The following is a 20,632-nucleotide window of genomic DNA, read 5'->3' on the forward strand; positions in this document are numbered from 1 at the left end:
TCCTCTCTGATAGACTCGTTGCGTAATAATATTGTTGAAGCTTTAAACAACGCACTTGCATGTAACATTTGTTTTATGTTAGTCCATATCGTAATGTACAATTCGATGCTGGATCAGGACTTCCCATTTTAAAAGTTAAACCCACGTTGACCCCGGCTTTAGCGTCTATTCGTTTCTGAAGACAATATTAATACCAGACACATGCTGGTTTTAATTTATCAAGGTAAAAAATCAGCTATATGTCCGTCAGTGGCCTATTGTCGAATCTTTAAAACAGATAACCTACCCGTTCGGACCGCCCTATGGGGACATGATTGAGCATACGCGCGTAAAATGTGGTACATTAATGGGCGGCCATGATAGACGAAGGCTTAGTGGATATGCACGTGAAACTGTAACGTCGATCTTGGATAAGTTAGCTCCGAGAAAAGATTTAATATGCAGAAAGTTTATGTAGGATAACTAAAACCGAGAAGTCTAGCATATATTTTATATAGCATTTACATAATATATATTTTACCAAGGACCAACTATTATGACCAAGAATAGTTGTGCTGGCTGCGTGGATGCAGTGACTTGTATCCCCGTACACATCTTCAATGTTGCTATATTTTCAGCCATCAGAGGCTGGTAGCGGTATTGTTATTTTTATCATTTTTGGAAAACTTGTTAAAGTGTATAACAAGAATGCAATGCTGCTCCAGCAGCTGGAGTTTCACTTCTTTATATTGAATTTACAACAGTTTGATGTGTGATGCGTGGATGCAGTAACGTGTATCCTTGTACACATCTTCAATGTTGTTATATTTGCAGCTTTCAGAGGCTGGTAGCGGTAGTGTTATTTTTATTATTTTTGGAAACCTTGTTTAAGTGTATAATAAGAATGTAATACTGCTCCAGCAGCTGGAGTTTCACTTCTTTATATTGATTTTCACAACAGTTTGATGTGTGCTGCGTGGATGCAGTTACTTGTATCCCCGTTCACATCTTCAATGTTGTTATATATGCAGCTTTCAGAGGCTGGTAGCGGTATTGTTATTTTTATCATTTTTGGAAACCTTCATGAAGTGTATAATAAGAATGCAACACTACTCCAGCAGCTGGAATGTTACTTCTTTGTATTGAGTTTGGCACAGTTTCCCTAAGTGAACTCAAATGGGTTATAAAGAATACTATGTTTGTTACATTGTGTTGATTTTATCTGATGAGTTGAAGAAAGGTTTACATGGTATATGTAAGGCGCTGATCCCAGTTTTAATCATTTTATTATTTGTTATAAAAAAATATTTGATTATTACAGTAAATAATGTATTTACTGATATAGTTTCTAGGGTGTCATTTTATTGTATGTTTAATAATATGAACTTTTGATATCTGCTGTTTGGATGCAGTAAAACGAATCCCCCTACATATCATTAATATGGCCATATTCCAGTCTTCAGGGACTATACGTTGTAGAGCTCTTGTTTGCTATATGGATGAAATATTAACGTTCTTCATTAACCTAGTTTGCTTGAACAATTTCTAAAGATACATCGCTAACTTGATAGTTGAATATCCATTTTAAATCGCATTTCATTGATGTATACTAATAACTTTTAAACATATACCCTACTCGTTTTATAGATTTCCGACGTAAGTATAATAAAACTGTGTGCAAAATATTTCTATTTGCATGAGTATTTACTAAATCGTTGAAGAAGTGCAATCGGCGTTTGATTTATTATCGGGTAGGTGTGAGGTTCGGAAAGCTCTTTAACTGGTTAAACCCCCAAATACTTTGGATTGACCGCTTTGAGGCAGTGAGCCCAATATAATCATTTGTGTTATATCTAATGTTCTTTTTTGGGTAAGAACAATAGTTTCTCTCCCGATATAGTTTTTAGAAGTAGATTAATTGCTTTCTTGCTCTTAGTTCAGTTAGAGTGACTTTAACTTTGATTTTTGGTGAAAACGGTTAGGACTAACGTTCACATCGACCTTAATAAAATTACCTAGTTTAATCAAGTATCTCCAATACTTTCTGAGAATTTCAGGATACAGTATTATCTAATGTATTGTCAGAGACGAACTGACAGACGGGTGGACGGATGTTCAAATAAATTGATAGACAGACAGGTATATGCCGAACCTATAACTTAATGTGCAATCCAAGTTTGATGATAACAAATTGCGTACAATATGATTTATTTAAATATTAATCAACCGTCGTTCTATTTCAAGTAACATCGACTTGACCTTACATAATGACCACATTGCCGTTTACAGATTTACCAAGTGGCATTCAAAGCTCCGCAGCACTTTTTTGAAATCGAAGGATTTAATTTTGCATATCGATGGTTTAGCGGCTTTACGCACGGATATGCCTCATGGACGGAGGGGAGTCCCCTGTAGTGAAATAATAGATGGCTGAGCAGTTTTCAATATAAAACAAAAATACCTGAGCAAATAGTTGTTTTACGGAATTGTCCACAATCATGTTATGTAGATATGATATAAGACTTCCGTGTTCTTGCTGATAATAATAAGTGTCTTTAAGCGTCGTCATTTGTGGCAGATTTTTCAGCAGTAACGACTCAGGTGTTGCGCACCATAAAAGGAGCTGCATTCCATGTTCAAGTATCTACAATTAAATTGTAATCATACTTCATTTACGTCGCCCGATAAAATATATAAAACCATATACATTTATATAGTAATTTTTTTTAAATGGCTTAAATTCAATAAGAAGATCAAAACAATACTCTCAAGTTTTTTTTTTCGATATTTTATCAATCTTGAAGTTGTTTCATTGATTATTTATACTGTATGGCGAATAGATTACCGCGAGTCATTTGAAGCATCTAAGCAGGACGCAAGAATATGTTCTAAGACGAGCAAATAACAATTAAAAATGGTGTTATCATACTACTTAAAAAGTAGGTGTTAATTTTAGTCTTAGAAAATGCAGATACGAAGTACACAAATGAAATTAGAAAAGAGCCAAACAAACAGGAATCGTATTTTAAGTTTACAAAAAGTTTATTATCAGTGTATTTTAGTGCATGCCGTCGTTTTTATGAAATAAGAACAATAGAACAGCAAACAAAACCTGCAAATGAACTTAAATTTCAAGCATTACCTAAATGAACCGTTTTTTTTTAAATTTACAATGAATTTAGTTAGACTGTATGAGTAGTGCAATGGTAAATTATCGGGTTAAGGAAAAGTTGGGGTCATTCTTTTGTTTAATCACAGTTTCGAAACCAGCAAGTTTGAACTTTTTAAATGATATAAACTAGTATTTATTATTATAATTGTTTGATGAATTATAGTCAAAATAATTCTACATTCCAAATTTATTTTTCGTTTTTATTTTAGCGAACATGGGTCATTACTGAATTTAAAATTTGAAAGTTCATGACGGACGATTTAAACCTGGGAGATGAAGAACCTATTAAAAGTAAATGTGGACATTGATTAAACAACGGCGAATACGCGTACATTGTAATAACTGTTCAAAGTTCAAAATACAAGGATTGCATAAGTGTCCTACAATCAAGCGATAAACAACATTACACGCATATAAGCATATAAAAAATTAGCTAAACTGGCTATACTGAGCGTGTTAGAAAAACATTAACAAATCTGCGGATAATTCAAGCCAAAAAAAAAAGAATTGAAGCTAACTATGCTTTGTGTCTAGGTTTTATCCGGATTTGAACAACTTTTGAAAAAAACACACACAATCTAATCTGCAGGTTAAAATAACATTTACCCATTTAATCCAGCGAAAAATAAATACTAAAGATTGTTGATGTAAGCTATTTTGAAATTATTTAAAATGCCTCGGTTCTCTTTGAACCAAAATACTAGTGGAGAGTTTCAAAATCTAGCCCAGTATAATTAACCGATTGTAAACTATATAATATACAACATGACAATCCACATGAGCAGCTTGTAAAACTTGGCAAATGACATCACACACGCAGAAAACAGCGTTCATCAGTTAACAATACTTCAAATACATCAAAGAATATACAGCGGATTTTTTTTTTGGGGGGGGATAAATCATGTGATAAACTAATTTAGAATGGCCTATATCGAATATTATCGGCTCGTGATAACGTCGAAATATGGACGAGCTCGATAAATCAGTCTCAAGCTTTCGAACACTAATGGCGAAAGGTGGACGAATGGTGATATGATTCACGTGGACTTTATAAGGGACCGAAGCCTTTGAAATGAAACTACTTCCTGTGTAAATTTAAATATACGAGGATTACAAGGATTTACTAAATTAAATAAACAAAACATATACTACAGTTGTTAAAACTAGTGGGACACTTTTACAAATTAGTTTAGGAAACGTAGTTTTACACGAATAAGAAGTGTATATAAAAACATTCATTTTAAATATCGTGGTCATATGAGCGCCAGCAATGATCAGCACAAGTCCAGAAATCAATCAATTCTATTTTTTATCACAAGCTTCCTTTTGGCTCCTTTCTAGCAAGATACTGATTGTATCTATTTTACGCTATGGTAAAACCTATTTTATGTTAAGGAGATGAAATCTGGTTACTTTTATTACATTTACCATATTGACAACATAATGGATAATATTTTTTAAGCTAAATATGGATCGTTGCCGATTTCAGTTACGTATTATAACATATGAATAAAATACTATTGTAAATTATTGTCAATGTCGAGTAATCGATATCCTGAGCATTGTCATATAATGCTTTAATCAGTTGATCATCATGGTAGATATTATTTCATTACAAGTTAATGTAAAAATTGTGAGTTTATACCAAAAATGGCACCAAACCATCAATGACGCTACCAGAGGTCACGCCAATAAATATTTAAAAATATTATTAAATACTGAAACAGATTTAAATAACGTTGGAGTTTTAACTTACAACTCGAACACTTGTTTTGTTTCAGTAAAAGGCTAGACGTTTATTCGATGCTGTATATATTTATAAGGCACACGTACTAAGTGTATTATTATGTGCAGTGTATTATTAGCCTTAGAAATTTATTTCCTAAGTTAATTGTGGTTTGGTATATTAAAATAGAGTAGTCTTATACTGAGCAGTTACGGCGAAACGTCCTGAAATATTGGGTTTATGATGATAATGAAAAAAAGTTATGTTGGTGATGAAGGGGAAGAAACGGAAACCGGACGCGAAACGACTTGCACTTCCACTGCTGAAAGACACATTTGTTGAAATGTTTAGTGGTGTGGGAAATACATCGCAATATAAACGCACCTATGATTCTCTAAAAAATTAAACATGTACAAGAAAATTCCTATATTAAAAGAACACCAACACTGAGAAATACACCATTTTTGTCGAAAATAACGAGTAAAAACGACATTTACTGATCATAAATTTAACAACCTCCTAAATGAGAAATTTCCGAACACTTAAAAATATTTTATACATGCACTATATGAATTTTTCTTACCAAATATTTGTGTTTATGTATATAGTATTAAGCTATTTTTAAGCCGGTCAAGTTATATTTTTCGGGTTATAGACTGTGTGCTTTTTAAAAAATCAGGTGCCCTTTATTTCATTCCGTGGACATTATTACTTCGCTAATAAATATGCTTGTAAGTCCTGATGCTTTGAAGTATATGTTTAATGGATATAAAATATATATTATATTTCTATAGATACATGCCATTAATGATTAGTACAATTCTATTGCAATGGTGTTTTAAGATGTTCGAGGATATAACGTGTTTAAGAAGTAAACATTTTACGAAAAACGGCCAACGGAACAACTTTGCGAAACCAAAATTTCACACAAGTAAGTACCCATTTTCTTAAAGATTTGCTTTCGTAAGATAAAGTATGCGATACAAGTATTATTGATAAATGTTTGAGTATTTTTGCTTAAAAAATTCGTTTTTTCACTATGAAATATATGAGCAAAGACGACGACGACGACGACGACAACAACGACAACGACGATGATGATGATGATGATGATGATGATGATGATGATGATGATGATGATGATGATGATGATGATGATGATGATGATGATGATGATGATGATGATGATGATGATGATGATGATGATGATGATGATGATGATGATGATGATGATGGTGATGATGATATTATCATCCATTTCCATAGAAAATATTGACAAAGTACAACAGCTTGTCAATAATCCCATGTAAAATTTTTTTTTGTATATTATTTAAAGTCATATGCACATTATTTTGTGTATCGTAGCTCCATCAAATCTAGCGTATCAGCGCAGTTTGGTAAGGAGCTAGGCAGTCCATTATCAAGTCACGCCATGTTTTTTTTGTCTCATGAGTGGACGTGGTAGCTCGTGACCAGACTGTGCGGATACGCAGGCTGGGTTGGAGCTACGCTGGGCGTATATGACATCAGATTCATTTTCGCATCACGCTGCTCATATGAGCAACAACATAATTCTAATAATAAATAGATTGAAATTAACGGGCTTAGTATTAAATTCTCAATCAAACCACATGAAAAAAAAATTCCCCTGAAATTAAACGCGTCATTTAATGTATTTCCATTTCATTTTCATTCATTTTTCATGTACTGACATAAACGTGTAATTTTAGCGAAAAATTATTGGAATAAATGCACTCATACTTTCTAGAAAAATAAAAAGATAACTAGTTTCTGCATACAGTATGGTTAACAATAAGAGCCATATGTTGATGAGACGTTTAACAGTGTCGAACTATTATTAAACGCATTGAAGTTTATCAAATATAGTGTTTTTAGAAGTTACATGAATAATCTCTCATAATAAGAAAAAAAATCCCATGGGATTTTCATATACATTGAAATGAGTGTTGTATTACTCAAAATTATAAGGTTGTTTCTGCATAAAACGATATTGTACAGTCCTTTAAAATTGTATAACGTTTTAACAATTAAATACGTGAACAAAAACACGTTTTTAAAATGCAAAAATTCCCATCCGCAAATCATAGGAATTAATTATAAAAATGGAACTATTTTATAAACACTATCAATAAAAGATCACAAAGAAGCATTTATCGGAATCTTCATTTAAAATGTGAATATCCAAAAGGAAAGAGGTACTAAAATTTGCGAAGTTTTGGTTTTGTTTTTTCGGTTGCCGTTTAAATAAAGATACGTATATATAATGTAATACATTTCAAAGAGAACGTGGTTACGTTTGTTACTTTGGATACATTTTATCTTCTGGTTTAATACAAGTACAAACGTATCCACCGTTGTTTCATAAAAGTTATAAAAATTGCTCCCAACAGCTTGCTTAAATGATATGTATCGATTGTAAACATACATACTCTTAAATTGAATGGTAATTTTTTTCGGATATCGGGTTAAAACTCACAATTTCAAAAGGTAGATCTGTTTTCAGGTAACAAGAATTTTGATAAGATATATACACGGAGATCTACTTCTTGAAAAACAAAACGTGTTTCATGTGTGGGTATAAAGAATCGAAGATACGCCGATGATATTAAACATAAGTGTTTTCTCATTAAATTTAATCATAAAAATAACATACTTCACTGTCTGAGACTTCAATGCCGTCACTGTTATGTTGTTTAAGCTGGTCGATTACGTACGTGATACTTGCAGAGCATGCGTCGTCGTGAAATCCAATTATTAGGCCTGTGTTTTTGTTTTTTTCGAAGGAGTGCGGATCCCTGTTTGTTAAACAATCTGTCTTGTGACTCCAAATCAAATAACAGAACTATGATTGTAAAATATATGCATTGTTTAATTTAAACTTTAATTGAGGGAAATAATGTCGATATGAGCTGTTTACGTGATCCGTTGCTCAATTGGTTGATACATACGTGAATTATCGAAAGAATCGATTTGCATAAAAAATTGACAAAATATATAAGAATATAATTTTATTTACTTTTCATGTAAATTACTTATTATACAAACATATTTACACTTACATGACTTCGCTTGCCCACTTTTTAAGGCCTTTAGCTAAAACCATGTGTTGTTCATCTAGCATCGTGGTGCCGGTTATAATATGCTTTTCCAAACGGTTGATAAGTGGAATAGGAAACTTTTTGTAGACAGTTTGCTTCTCAGCAACAACAATCAGCCTGTTTCGAATACGATGCCTCAAGTTCAAACTTAGTTATACCGTTATTTTAAACGATACAAATGAACGAATTTCCCATACATTTAACCATTTCATAAAATAACACACTGTCTAATATATCTCACCTGAAATCCTCATGGACAGGGCATTTAACCCTGTGTGTACCGAGACCTAGGTCAACGTATCTCTTGCCTCCGAAGTAAACATAGTACTGGTTCAGTGCGTCATACAAGCTTTCATATAGATTGTCCAAATTTAGCAGGATCACGGTTTTTCCAGTTCCCATACATACCTTAATTTTGTTAATATTGCGACAAACCTGAAAGATGGAACTTCAAGTTAACGAGGATTTTTTTTGAAATGACATAATACAGATTGCACTTTCGCAATTCCATTAGCGTTTATGTTCATATTTGATCGCCGAATGAGTTTACCTGAAAATTATTGTATGTTTATTTTTACGTTGGCAGCAAAATTGCATACCTGAGTATACTCCCGGTCGCAGCGGAAATGACTGCCGAATATGATGAGGGGTCTATGGTCTTTGTCGTTAAAGAAATTGTGTTGGATCATAGACAATGAACTGTAGTTTTCCGTAAGTAACAGCAAATAGCGACTCTCCCTAAACAATGTATACAATGGTACGTGTTATTAAATGTCAGGTATTATACCAAATTAAATGACAAGATGCGGTTCAAAAGTCAATATATTGCGATAAGAGTGCATTACAAATACAAAAACCAACATGAAAAATAGCTTCATATGTCTTCGTAAAACTCAAGTTATCATGTTTAAAGAGAATAAGTGAACTATTAACTTACACTATGTCATCTGATAAATAATTAAGCTCAGTATTTTTATACATAATTTAAAGTTCATTTTAAGAGAAAAAGAACATCATTATGCTTTTCTATCTTTATTGAATATGCGTGCATTTTATTTTTCAGATAATTTTGATTTAAATAATAAATATAGTCTACACTCACATTTTTACTACAACAAGGCTTGAACAATGACGAACACGTATGAAAATTACATTAACGTCGAACATATTAGACATAAACTATTTAAAGGGGCCATTTCACGTTTGGGTAAATTGACAGAATTGAAGAAAGTTGTTTCAGATTTGCAAAATTTCGTTTTAGTTATGATATTTGTGAGGAAACAGTAATACTGAACATTTACCATGCTCTAAAATAGCCATTACATACATCTTTTGAGGATTGAAAACCCCGAAAATTATAAAGCTTTGCAACGCGAAACGAATTAATAATTTGGAGAGTTCTGTTGTTGTCGTTATAATTTGTGAAACTACGAGGATTGCTTATATAAGGCATAAAATACATATGGCATTGTATTCGGAAGAATGGCCGAGTGGTCTAAGTGGTAGACTTTTTACTCCAGGACTCCAGGGGTCAGTGGTTCGAGCCCTGCTGAGGTTTATCTTTTTTTTCTTTTTTTAAATTGTATTCTTGATTTTTTTACTGCAGCTTTTTGTATTCAATGTTTACATTTATCAATATAAAGCATTTAATGACAAACTTCAAAACATGCCAAAATCTGTGAAAAGGCCCCTTTTAACAGTATAATATAAACAAAATCATTACGTACATGCCAGATTTTCCTGTTCCGGCAAGACTTGCTGTTACCAATCCTTTAGCACTGCAGTCGGGATCATCACCGCTGGGCTAAAATGAAAACAATAGCTTGCACTGTTTTACATAAGAACACACTTTGAACCTTATTGCTGCTACTTTATGCAACCTGAAATTGATCAAATACAAGATTTGAATGGCATACCATTTTAAAATCTTGACCCAAGTACTGCATAAAACAATGTTCTGGCTCTATAGTGTCAAGTCCACCAAAATTGCGTTTTATAGCATGCACAATTTGGGACCTTGAAGGCTCTGTTATTCTTTCATTCACACATGTATATACCATCTTCACCAAACTGAAACAAAATCAAATAATAGTAAAGGTAAGCGGCCACAATAATTTTGTTCTAAAATACAAAATATATATGAACGTTTACCTAAGTTTCTTTTTTGACACTATTATTCATATTGGATATGCCATAACGAGTTGAGAGAACCGTTAAGCCTCTTGGTACCATTTGTATTGGATTGGCATGACATTTTAGATTATTAAACCTCACTTTTATTCACAATGCTAAACTCCCATAGGCCATCGTGACATAGAAATACTGTCAGACCCAGCGGGAATAAAATTACTGTCCAAAATATACTGTATCCCGCTGCCATAGCAATCACGTGCCACCAGCGGAAAAAAGTTACTGTACAACAAATACTGTATCCCGCTGCCTTAGCAACCCCGTGCGGAATGTTCGAAAATTATACTGTCCCATTCGCGCATACGCAGTACGCAGTTTTGCCTTTCCGCTGTAAACAGACGACAAAATGGCAAGTAAACGTTTTTCTACGATAAGCGAGGAGGTTTTGAAGACATTGGATCGTGACAAGGACTCTAAAAATACTAAACGTGAAGTATGAACTTGTACGACGAATATCTTCGTTCAAATTATCCTAGTGATATCGTGGAAAATCCAGCGGAACTTAACAACCAGTTATTGAGTTACGCTTTTTCTATGCATCTGTACGTCAGAAAAACGTCGAGGAACTAAAGAAAAAAACTTTGGACAGTCTGAAGTAGGGAATTTCCAAGCATCTATTAAGCACGTATAACATTAATTTGAAAGACCAGCAATTGTCATCAAGTAATGAAACCTACAAGTCAAAAGTTAAGCAGCTTAAGCGAAGTGGACATGGGAGTGTCGACCACAAACCTGTAATATCGACAGCGATCTGGAAAATTCAAGTGGCAACAGTGTACCGTTTAATATTAACATATTAACACTCAATGTGGTTTTCAAAACAGGGTGTGGTTTAACTTAAAGCACTACCTTCTGAGGAGAGGTTAAGAGAATTTAGGGTCAATGACGAAGTCAACATTACTATAGCAACTGATTCACCCGGGAGAAAGTTTATACACCAGGTCATCGCAGAATCAATAAAAGATCACGGGTAGGTTCAATTAAAAAATATATATTACGTCAACCTTTCAAATCGTAGTAATTTTACTAAAAACTGGCAGTTGCTGCAAAGATTATAACTATAAAAGATGGCTGTTAATTTGTTTGACAGAGGAAAAAACCCATAAATTACATGGAATTTTAGTGGTGAAACCGCATAATATTTTAGCAAAACTATCTATTTTCGGTTTCAGGCAATTTTAAATGTCAGACCAGTGTCAAATTAAATGAATTCATCTTTTTAGGATTGACGATACGCCTGATGATACCACAGGAGAAGGAAAGATCTACGAGGAGCCTGGCAGTACGATTTGTCAATTCCGATGCTTTGAGAAGTACCTTTCTAAACTGAACCCTAAACTCGAAGCATTATGGCCAAGACCTTTAGAATCATTTCAAGAGACCCGTGACATTTGGTATTGTGCTGCAAGATTAGGAAAGAATACTTTGACTGTGTTAGCCAGTGAACTTTTATTTTTGGAATCAAAATATAAATGGTTATTCATTGCTGAAATTAACTACAATTATTGAATCTTAAAATTGTTCATGGTTCTTATAAATTGTTCATGTTTGAAAAGTTTGTTTGGTATAATAAAATAAATATTACATGTCTGACAGGGTGACCCCTTTCGGAAAATACTGTCAACCGCGGCTTTGCCATGTAATATTTATATAATAGTTTAACGTGTGCGTTTATTCCGAAATACCCAACAATGATAAGACAGCACATCTCCAGTTGCAATATTAATGGTGCAAAATGAAGCAATTACCTGTAAATACATTATGTTATAGTTAAATAGCTTTGGCTGTTGTGGTATTAATGGCATTGTAGACATTCATGAAGGAACAGGTATGGTGCAAATTTCCGACACCCACGTACATCTCTAAAGTAAATTAGATTTTTGTTGCGAAAACGGATTTGACTGCGATATAATGAATGCAATTTTCTAAAAGAAAGTGTGTCCATAGTTTTGAATCAAGCGTTAAATTTTCAACAATCGACTCAATTGTGCAAGCATCCTAAAAATGTGTTAAATGTATATGTTTAATCATGGCTGATACATAAGTTCACATTTCACATTTTGAGTGTAGGTTTACGAAATACCTGTAAAAGTCTCTTAGACCAAAGAATTCCCGCTCCTTCGAGGCCATGAGGAGTACATCATTGTATCCTTTCGCAAGAGGTTCTATCCATTTCTTGATAAAAGCCTGATCTAGGCCATCCTTCGCGGAACATATCCCTCTGCAACAGGAAATAATACGTAGATTTAAATGTTTCAATTTTTTTAACATTTGTACATATGATCACGGATGCTTTCTTGATGTTATTTACTATCAATAATTATTAGATCATTTATTGTATAATATGTTTGTATTATCACACATATTAAATTTGCATTTGTAAGATGTTATTGTACATGAAAAGTAATATTATTATTATAATTGTCAACCTATATTCATGTTCAATGAAAATAAAAGTAGATGACTATGTATAAAGTCGCTTTTATCACCTCGCGCTGTTTTTAAGCTCAGTCAGATCTGGAACTTCCCTTCGAACTAAAATACCTCTGTTCATTTTTGCTGGATCCAATGCCCAGTTAGAAATTCCGATAAATGCAACCTAAAACGAAGTGTCATATGTACATATAACCTGCACAATTGTTTTGCAAGTGAACACTCGGCAAACAATTTGACAAAGCAAAATATGAAAAATTATAGTTGGGCTAAATAAACGTTATTAAATATTAACGGTCAGTGAAAGTTGTTAAATGTTCAAACTGGATTAATATACCTTTAAACCTAAATATTTGACTAGCATTATTTTTTGTGTGTAAATAAAATTCAACCTTATATAATCACTATGCAAATAAAAAAAACAAAGCAGAACACATAGCATTTCAATATACATTTTTAACTCTTCAATCGGTGGATGAACACTAGAGCGGCATAATTGTTTTCCTGATGCGTGCTTTGCAGAATACAAACAGCACGCAATGCAAGTAAGTTAAAATTTCCTTTAAAATAGACATCCGTTATTTAAACACAAAACTATGAGATAATTTTCCTAACAAGCGCTATTTACTAATGACTGTATAAATTATCACGTAATTAATTACTTATCAGTTTTGACCAGTAAAACTATCATGTGAGAAAACTGCAGGTCGTTTACTTAGGGCAAGTGAGTTCTATTTAACAATCTAGTATGAACGATGCCAGTTTAAGCATTCTTATGTACCTTTTTATATTTTTCTGGCGTTTCGTCTCCAACACATCCATCTTCTAAAAGTGGGTGTAATGTCTACGAAATATATATCAAACCACTTATTAGACAATTGTTGCAAAACTTACTTTGTAAACAGCAATAAGCACGATCAATAAATGCAAAAAGGCTTTCTATAAATATAAATAATATTATGTTTTATACAAATCGACCCTGTTCTTTGAATATAAATTGTAATCTAAAAATTAACACATGAACATTATGTATTTGCTTTTTTCAGTTTTGTTCAAGCAATTCCTTTGGCCTGATTTAAATCACGAGTTTGTACTTACTGTTCTATTAATTATACCAGCATCGTCTGTAAAGAAGCGTCTGGCGGTAACTTATCTTTTAAAGATGTTTTATACACAATGTATTTTATTTAAAGAATGATTCATTAGCAAGTTGTTTTAGGCAATCACACGAAACTTAATGCGTTTTACCTTTAATGGCATTTGTGGAATATCCTCTGCCAAGCCGATTTCTTCAAGTACCACCACAGACACGAACTTGTCGAGATCTTTGTCCTTCTGAAAACGTGCGCATTGTTTGAATGTACCAATAATCCCCTCTGAAGTAGCTAACGGACTGCATTGGAAAGAAACCATCTGGATCTGAAATTAGTCATTATTACGATTGATTACAAATTAACATATGCAATGCTATTGTCATTTCATTCGGTTAGAATAGAAACAAAACATAATTTCATAATGAGAAGTCTTTTTTATTACAATGTAGCAGACAGCAATAAAGATATCAGAGAAACTTATATGCAATTTAATGGGCCATATAAAAAGGGGCTACCATTACTAGAGCTACTAGATAAAACTTTCCAACCGAACCTCATTAAGCATTTCATAACATTCCTAGCAAATACGATGAAGAAAACTTGATTGTTCTAAAACATCAGTCTTATAAATAAGAAATAATATCCCATTTGAGTAAAATCATACAGTATTTGCAGAGAAACGGGTATGGGAATGACATTTTAAGAGGTTTAGATCAGACAGCAATGGTATAATGAACATTTACTTTAATATCTTAAATTGAGAGATTAAAACGCCTTTTAAAATTATTCCGAAATATGTGAACATGTTCTTTTTATTAAAGAAACAAAAAACAAATAATTTATGAAATAATCAAGCCAGATAAACCAGGTAAGGTAAAAATATATTTGTGCTATGCATTTTTTTTAAGTTTTAAAGAAATTCTTCATACTGGGTGAGATGCTACACAGGAAAATTGCTATTACATGCGACTTAAAATAGCAGATATTCTATAAATGGGGTTAGTTAAGCACTGGTTGAAGAAAACCTGTTCGTTAAAGGTTTTAAACAGATAAGTTTACAGACTGCCAACTATATTTTGAAAATATTGGTGTATATCATATAAAGCACGTTGTAGACGATTTGTGTGAAAACGTATCATTTAAAGACAAACGCTTACGGAAATTGTGCCGATATTCTTTACTTTAAGTGTGTTTTTGAAGATTACAATAGACAAATATGAATCGAGCGATTGCTCAAACATGTTATCAAGGGCAAAGGTTCTAAATTCTAAAAAGATACATGTGATGTGGACGTACATATTTTTTCCCGATGTTTTGGGGATTTTTTTGTATTAATTAGCTCGTGTATGCGGTTGTTCATGCTACTGAATTGATTATTGTTTCTTAATATGATGCGATTAATCATAGAAACCAGTTGACCGTGTTAATTTTTCAGTTGTCATTTCAAACCCAAGTGGTATATGGGATAAACGTTTCTTTCGCAGAGAGACCATGCGTCATATAAATTACTAGCTTTATACTAAGTCTTAAGTCGTATTGTATAATAATATTTTGTCGTTAAATTTAATTTTGGTTTGCATATTTGCATTAAACAAGCGATGCATGTAATTGGGTAAACTATGTTTATGCATGTTGAGTGTTTAAACGTGGGGATATGTTCATGGTCGTAATCCGAAATTCAGGTCTCTAATGTATAAACACACGTTGCCAAATATTCATACCCGCAATAACGAAACAACGCCCAGAGTTGTGTGTCTTGTTAATTCCATCAGACAAGCGCATTTTTGTGACGCCATTTTGGTTATTTTTACAAAGTCAGTTGATATTGTGTGTTGTGTTAAGCCAATAACTTGTGTTTACTTTTGTTAAAGCCATACACCTTGCCTCTGACTTTGGAATGAAACATTTTAATCAATACATGTAGATGAAATTTGAAAGTGTGCAAAATTGCCATTAAATCTATGGATAGTTAGCAAGTAATTTATTATTTTTCAAACGGTACCGCTTTTAAAACCGAAAGAAGGATTACTAGACTTATACGTCCATTTCGACAAACGCGATTATTTTTAAATTTGAAAGCGCAAAAAGACGGATGTATACTTAAAGCTTGTAACCGCCAGATAGATTCTAATTGGCATAGATAAAATAAGGTGTGTGGCTTTAATAAGACAGAGCAATCCAAACATTGTGTGACACCAAGAAGATGTCGAGGCTTGTACAATACGAGCGATTAAAGGAAGACGATTTCAAAGGATCATGTCTGGATCGCGTCAAAAAAACTGTTTGCCATGGGGAGAATCGACATGCTGTCGGATTATGTGGCGGACTTAAAGTGACTGTTTCGGTCTTTAAACAAACCTAGTTTTAATTTAAGTTCCGCTAAAGAGAATCTTTCAATTGCGCCAGCAAAACTAAGTTAATGGGACGTTTTGACTCAGGGTTTACATAACAGCTATGTAGCGACAACATTATATATAGTTGTTTTTGCCTTTACAGTAGCGAGAATCTCTGTTTAAGTTAAATAATTTTCTTTTGATTTTAATTTTGTTTCGTGTGTTACTTCATTCTTCACATGAGTTATTTTTTTTACAAAAAATAATTGTGTCCATGAACCTTTCTTAAGATTGTTAAAATTATGAGCAAGCATAATTGTTGGTTTATCGGTTTATCTAAAACTATAAACTCCTACAGCCCACTTAGAACCCGAAAAATCGTGTTTTTAATGTTAGATATAGATTTGGAAATTAACTTATAATAATTTAAGACAGCTTAAAATGTATTATATGAACTATAAAAGGGTGATATCCATTTAAAAAACTACCTGTTGTTTTACGTGTTTATAAAATGCAATATTGAGTACACGAACATGTAATTCTGCGTACTAGTGTTTGGCATTGTTACAGAACATGCATATTGACTCCTCCACCCAAAAAATAGTTGATTTTTTTAAGTATTCGCTACCGAACAATCGATGTACTTTTTTCGAAATATGTGAAACACTAAAAACAAGATAACATAATCAGACGGACATCTGCATGTTCAAAGCGAGCATTTGGATTGTATTTACTGATTAATTTACCTGTATAATATACCATATTCAATGACAAAGATTCAGAATATTAGTAATTTTCGCAATTGAGTTTACAATTCAAGAAAGCATATCTGAGTTATGAATTATAAACCTAGTAATTGAAATCAGCGATTAGCTTATGCTGTTAGGTTATTTTTCATTGAAATATTTCAATTTGGCTCAATAATAAACCGATATCATAAGTCACGTTTTAATTAGTGTTCAAGTTGCTTAATGCAATAATTAGAACTGTTTATTGGATAAAGTGTAATTTTTGTTGTAATATGAATTAACCTCTAGTGAATTTCCCAAGCATGCACTCATTACATATACTATAAAATCTTTATTTATAAAAACATTGTGGTAAATCAAAAATGCTATATCGATAACTATTTTTTAAGTTTAACAAGATATGGACAAACTTTATAAATATACTATTTTACCTGCTTAAAGTGTTTGAATAATGCCCCTCTTGAGAGATTTCCCTGCATGGCATCAGCGACAATTGTTTTTGCGAGAGACTTAGAACTGCCGGGCTTGCCAACAAGAAACAGTGGGATGCGCAGTTCTATGCAGACAACCATCATAAACAAATTTTCTCTTAAAGCAGTATTTCTCGCAATGTTGTTATCAAGTGAAACATTATCAAGAAAAACATCTTGGCAACTGAAAACAGTATTGATTCATAATAAGGACATTTCAACATAAATACACTAACGTTTTTTACTGATGCAAGTTTGATAATAAAAGATGCAATAATAATAATAATAATAATAATAATAATAATAATAATAATATTATATAATAATAATAGTAATGATAATAATACTAATGGTACTAGCAACAATAATAATACTACTACTAATAATAATGAAAATGTAAATAAAAATAATAACAAATAAATAATAATAATGATAGTTATTATAATATTATAATAATCATCATCATCATTGTTAATGAAAAAAAAACAGCATACAACACCTTTCAATTTCTTGAAGCATTCTGTGAGCGCCTCCTGGTAACTCGAATGGTCGATTGAAAGATTTTGCAATCGTTGCTCTGAAAGCTCTACGATCCTTTAAACGTGCGTGGTAGCAAACGCCAAGTGCCAGAATTACACTTCTTGTTAAATTATTTAGTGCCTGTAAACAAATAATAACATGACTTTTGAAAACATAAAAATATAAAAATTACATTTATTATTCTATCAAAACAATATGCCTCAGGGTTTTCGATTAAAATGTTTAATGTACATGTGTTACTCGTCTCATTAAGAATTATCGCATAAATACGCCTCTGTAAAGTATATGTAAGGTTGAACTCGGAATAAGATTTTGACATGGTGACCTTTTTTTTAGACGCAAGTGATATCGATACAAACCTGGCTAAGTTATTGTAAATATATTGTTTTTTACTAATTTTCACCCAGATTAGCTTAAAATGTGTAACCTCCAAAGAGATTACACGTTTATTGTTAGAGTTGACTTGATTACCTAAGGTTTTGATGCATTTTACCAAGATTTAAACTCGGCTTCGATATTGTCAAGATTCTATACACCTTGCATAAAAAGTTAGAACACAAGTGTCTTTTATTTTAGTGTTAACATAGTTTTTATTTGATTTTGTGATCTTTTTTTGGACACGCGTGAATCAGATTTAAACAAGGCCAGAATATTTTCAAGATAAACATTCGAACCAAGATTCATCAATATTGAGTCAATTATGTGACATCTAGTGATTTAACAGGATTTGTGGAGTATTCAGGATGTAAAAAAGTATTTTATTTATTTTTTTAACGATTTGATCAGGTGATCTTGTTTAGTTAAGTAGAATTAGATAATATTAAGAATAAAACAATCTGAAAAGTTTCATTAAGAGAAGATGAAAGATTTCTTCTCTAGAGTGTTAAGGTTCTACTAAAATTTGATCCGGTGATCTAGTTTTTGTTTGACGCACATGGCCAATATTCGTACTCTAGACATTGCCAAGATAAACATTCTGTATCATCAAGCTTAGATGAAAACAGTTGGCATATATTGTAAACGAACTTAGAGTTGACGACATGCCACTCACGACATATGAATCACGAGACCGGATGGTAGACACCAAAACATGCATATATTGAATTTGCGATTTGTACCAGTCACATTAAACAGTGTAATTATAATTTCTTATAATTATGCTTCATTTAATGCTGGATTCCCAATGTTTTAAATTGCAGATAACAAACAATTATTTGAATACTTTCTTATGCATTCAATGTTGATTAAACTACGGTCGCTGTTTTAAAAACAGTTTGCTTTACGTTTGTAATTGGCACAGAAATACATTAAAACATTTAATGACATTTGAGCATTTCCAAATTACACATTTCAAATTTCCAACAATAATTTCTAACAGGTTCAATGCCAAGCAAGGAAAAATACGAATTACGTTCAAATTATACATCAAATAATATAATCATTGTTTTTAGTCTACACCTGAACTGTTTGTCTAAAATTGCCCGATGTTATTTGCTACGATATCATAACAATTGAGTTAAATATGAATATGTAGGAACCATTTCTCCATATGGAATATGCAGAGAACGAACATGCATTACAGCAGTAACACATATCGAATAAACATGCTACACTTTTCTGTTATGTATATAAAGCGCAGAGAAACACATCATCGCTTTCCTGAAACAATGTTTAATTTTTTTTAAATATCAAGTTCGAGTGCAGAAAGGTTGCAAATGTAACACATATAACTTTAACAAGCATAGGTCAAAGATTAAGCTGGTCATGACGGATAAGGGTCCTTACCTACATGTGTTATGATACATTTTTCGGACACCTGTATGGTTAACTAAATAAAATAATCATTAATACATTAAAGTCTAGTAAATAAGTAGTTGTAGCTTTTTTTCAAATTCTAAGTCAGAAAATAAAACTAAGAACTAACGAGTTTTCGAATACATAAACATTTGATGTATTTAAAAGACTACAATATAAAGAAGTGAGACTCCAGCTGCTGGAGCAGTATTGAATTTTCATTAAAAACAATTAGTTGGTCCTTTATTTAAGGCAAGTGACCGATTGCCCAAACAGTACAAAACAGCACAATACAGCACAATACAAACCAACATAAACACAAAATATGAATAAAGCTGGGGTCAACGCCTTGGAACGGCATGAATAATGTGTTATACTTACTGTTTTCCCACTAACAACTACGCCTTGTCGCAACAACTTTACATCTATGGGCGGAAACAGGTGTTCACCTATTGTGCTGAACCACTTCATCACTAGTACAAATCTCTCTATATCTCTTAATGAAACAAAGCCACACTCGTCCTGTTTAATACATAAAAAGATTATCTCCCTTAAAGGTTTTGCCCATAATTGTTTGTTTGTCATATCAAATTATTTGAAGTTACGAACATATCACAGGTATTTAAGTTGAAAATAATTGAATAAATTATAAATTGTAAAAATACTCATACTGTAGAAAATGAATCATTTACGGCTGACTTTTGTAGTTCATGACTGGTTGACGCGCAAACATTGAACTTACACAATAAGCAAACGTACAACGTTTTAGAACTGGTTCTCAATGAGGACATTAAGAACATTAATCTTGGTTATGATTGAGAATGATTAAAATATGATCTATATTTGTGAAAGCAATATTGTCTAGATTTTTAAACATTCCACTTTTAAACATTGTATTAACTTATTTGATCATTGTTTTGCTATTAATCTAGTGTCTGGTACGAACTTTATTTGCAAAACATTCGATTTTTATGATGCAGAAAATTGGTTGATTAAACTGTTACGTTATTGAAAATAATAAATGAACACTGTT

General features: G+C 32.4%; 1 protein-coding gene across 1 annotated transcript in view; it reads right to left on the minus strand.

Moving 5' to 3' along the window:
• The window catches only part of LOC127835226 (E3 ubiquitin-protein ligase rnf213-alpha-like), a 102,724-nt gene that overhangs the window by 45,606 nt on the left and 36,486 nt on the right, over positions 1–20,632 (minus strand). The window contains exons 21-34 of the mRNA XM_052361549.1: positions 19,981–20,121; positions 17,765–17,925; positions 17,227–17,449; positions 13,868–14,038; positions 13,401–13,463; positions 12,676–12,785; positions 12,270–12,407; positions 9,913–10,066; positions 9,724–9,800; positions 8,596–8,734; positions 8,238–8,431; positions 7,958–8,113; positions 7,552–7,693; positions 2,441–2,623 (exon numbers count right to left, since the gene is read on the minus strand). Of these exons, the coding sequence (XP_052217509.1) occupies positions 2,441–2,623; positions 7,552–7,693; positions 7,958–8,113; positions 8,238–8,431; positions 8,596–8,734; positions 9,724–9,800; positions 9,913–10,066; positions 12,270–12,407; positions 12,676–12,785; positions 13,401–13,463; positions 13,868–14,038; positions 17,227–17,449; positions 17,765–17,925; positions 19,981–20,121 (2,052 nt within the window). The remainder of the gene's footprint in view (positions 1–2,440; positions 2,624–7,551; positions 7,694–7,957; positions 8,114–8,237; positions 8,432–8,595; positions 8,735–9,723; positions 9,801–9,912; positions 10,067–12,269; positions 12,408–12,675; positions 12,786–13,400; positions 13,464–13,867; positions 14,039–17,226; positions 17,450–17,764; positions 17,926–19,980; positions 20,122–20,632) is intronic.

The sequence above is a fragment of the Dreissena polymorpha genome, chromosome 6 (genome assembly GCF_020536995.1).
Source record: "Dreissena polymorpha isolate Duluth1 chromosome 6, UMN_Dpol_1.0, whole genome shotgun sequence".
Classification (NCBI taxonomy): domain Eukaryota; kingdom Metazoa; phylum Mollusca; class Bivalvia; order Myida; family Dreissenidae; genus Dreissena; species Dreissena polymorpha.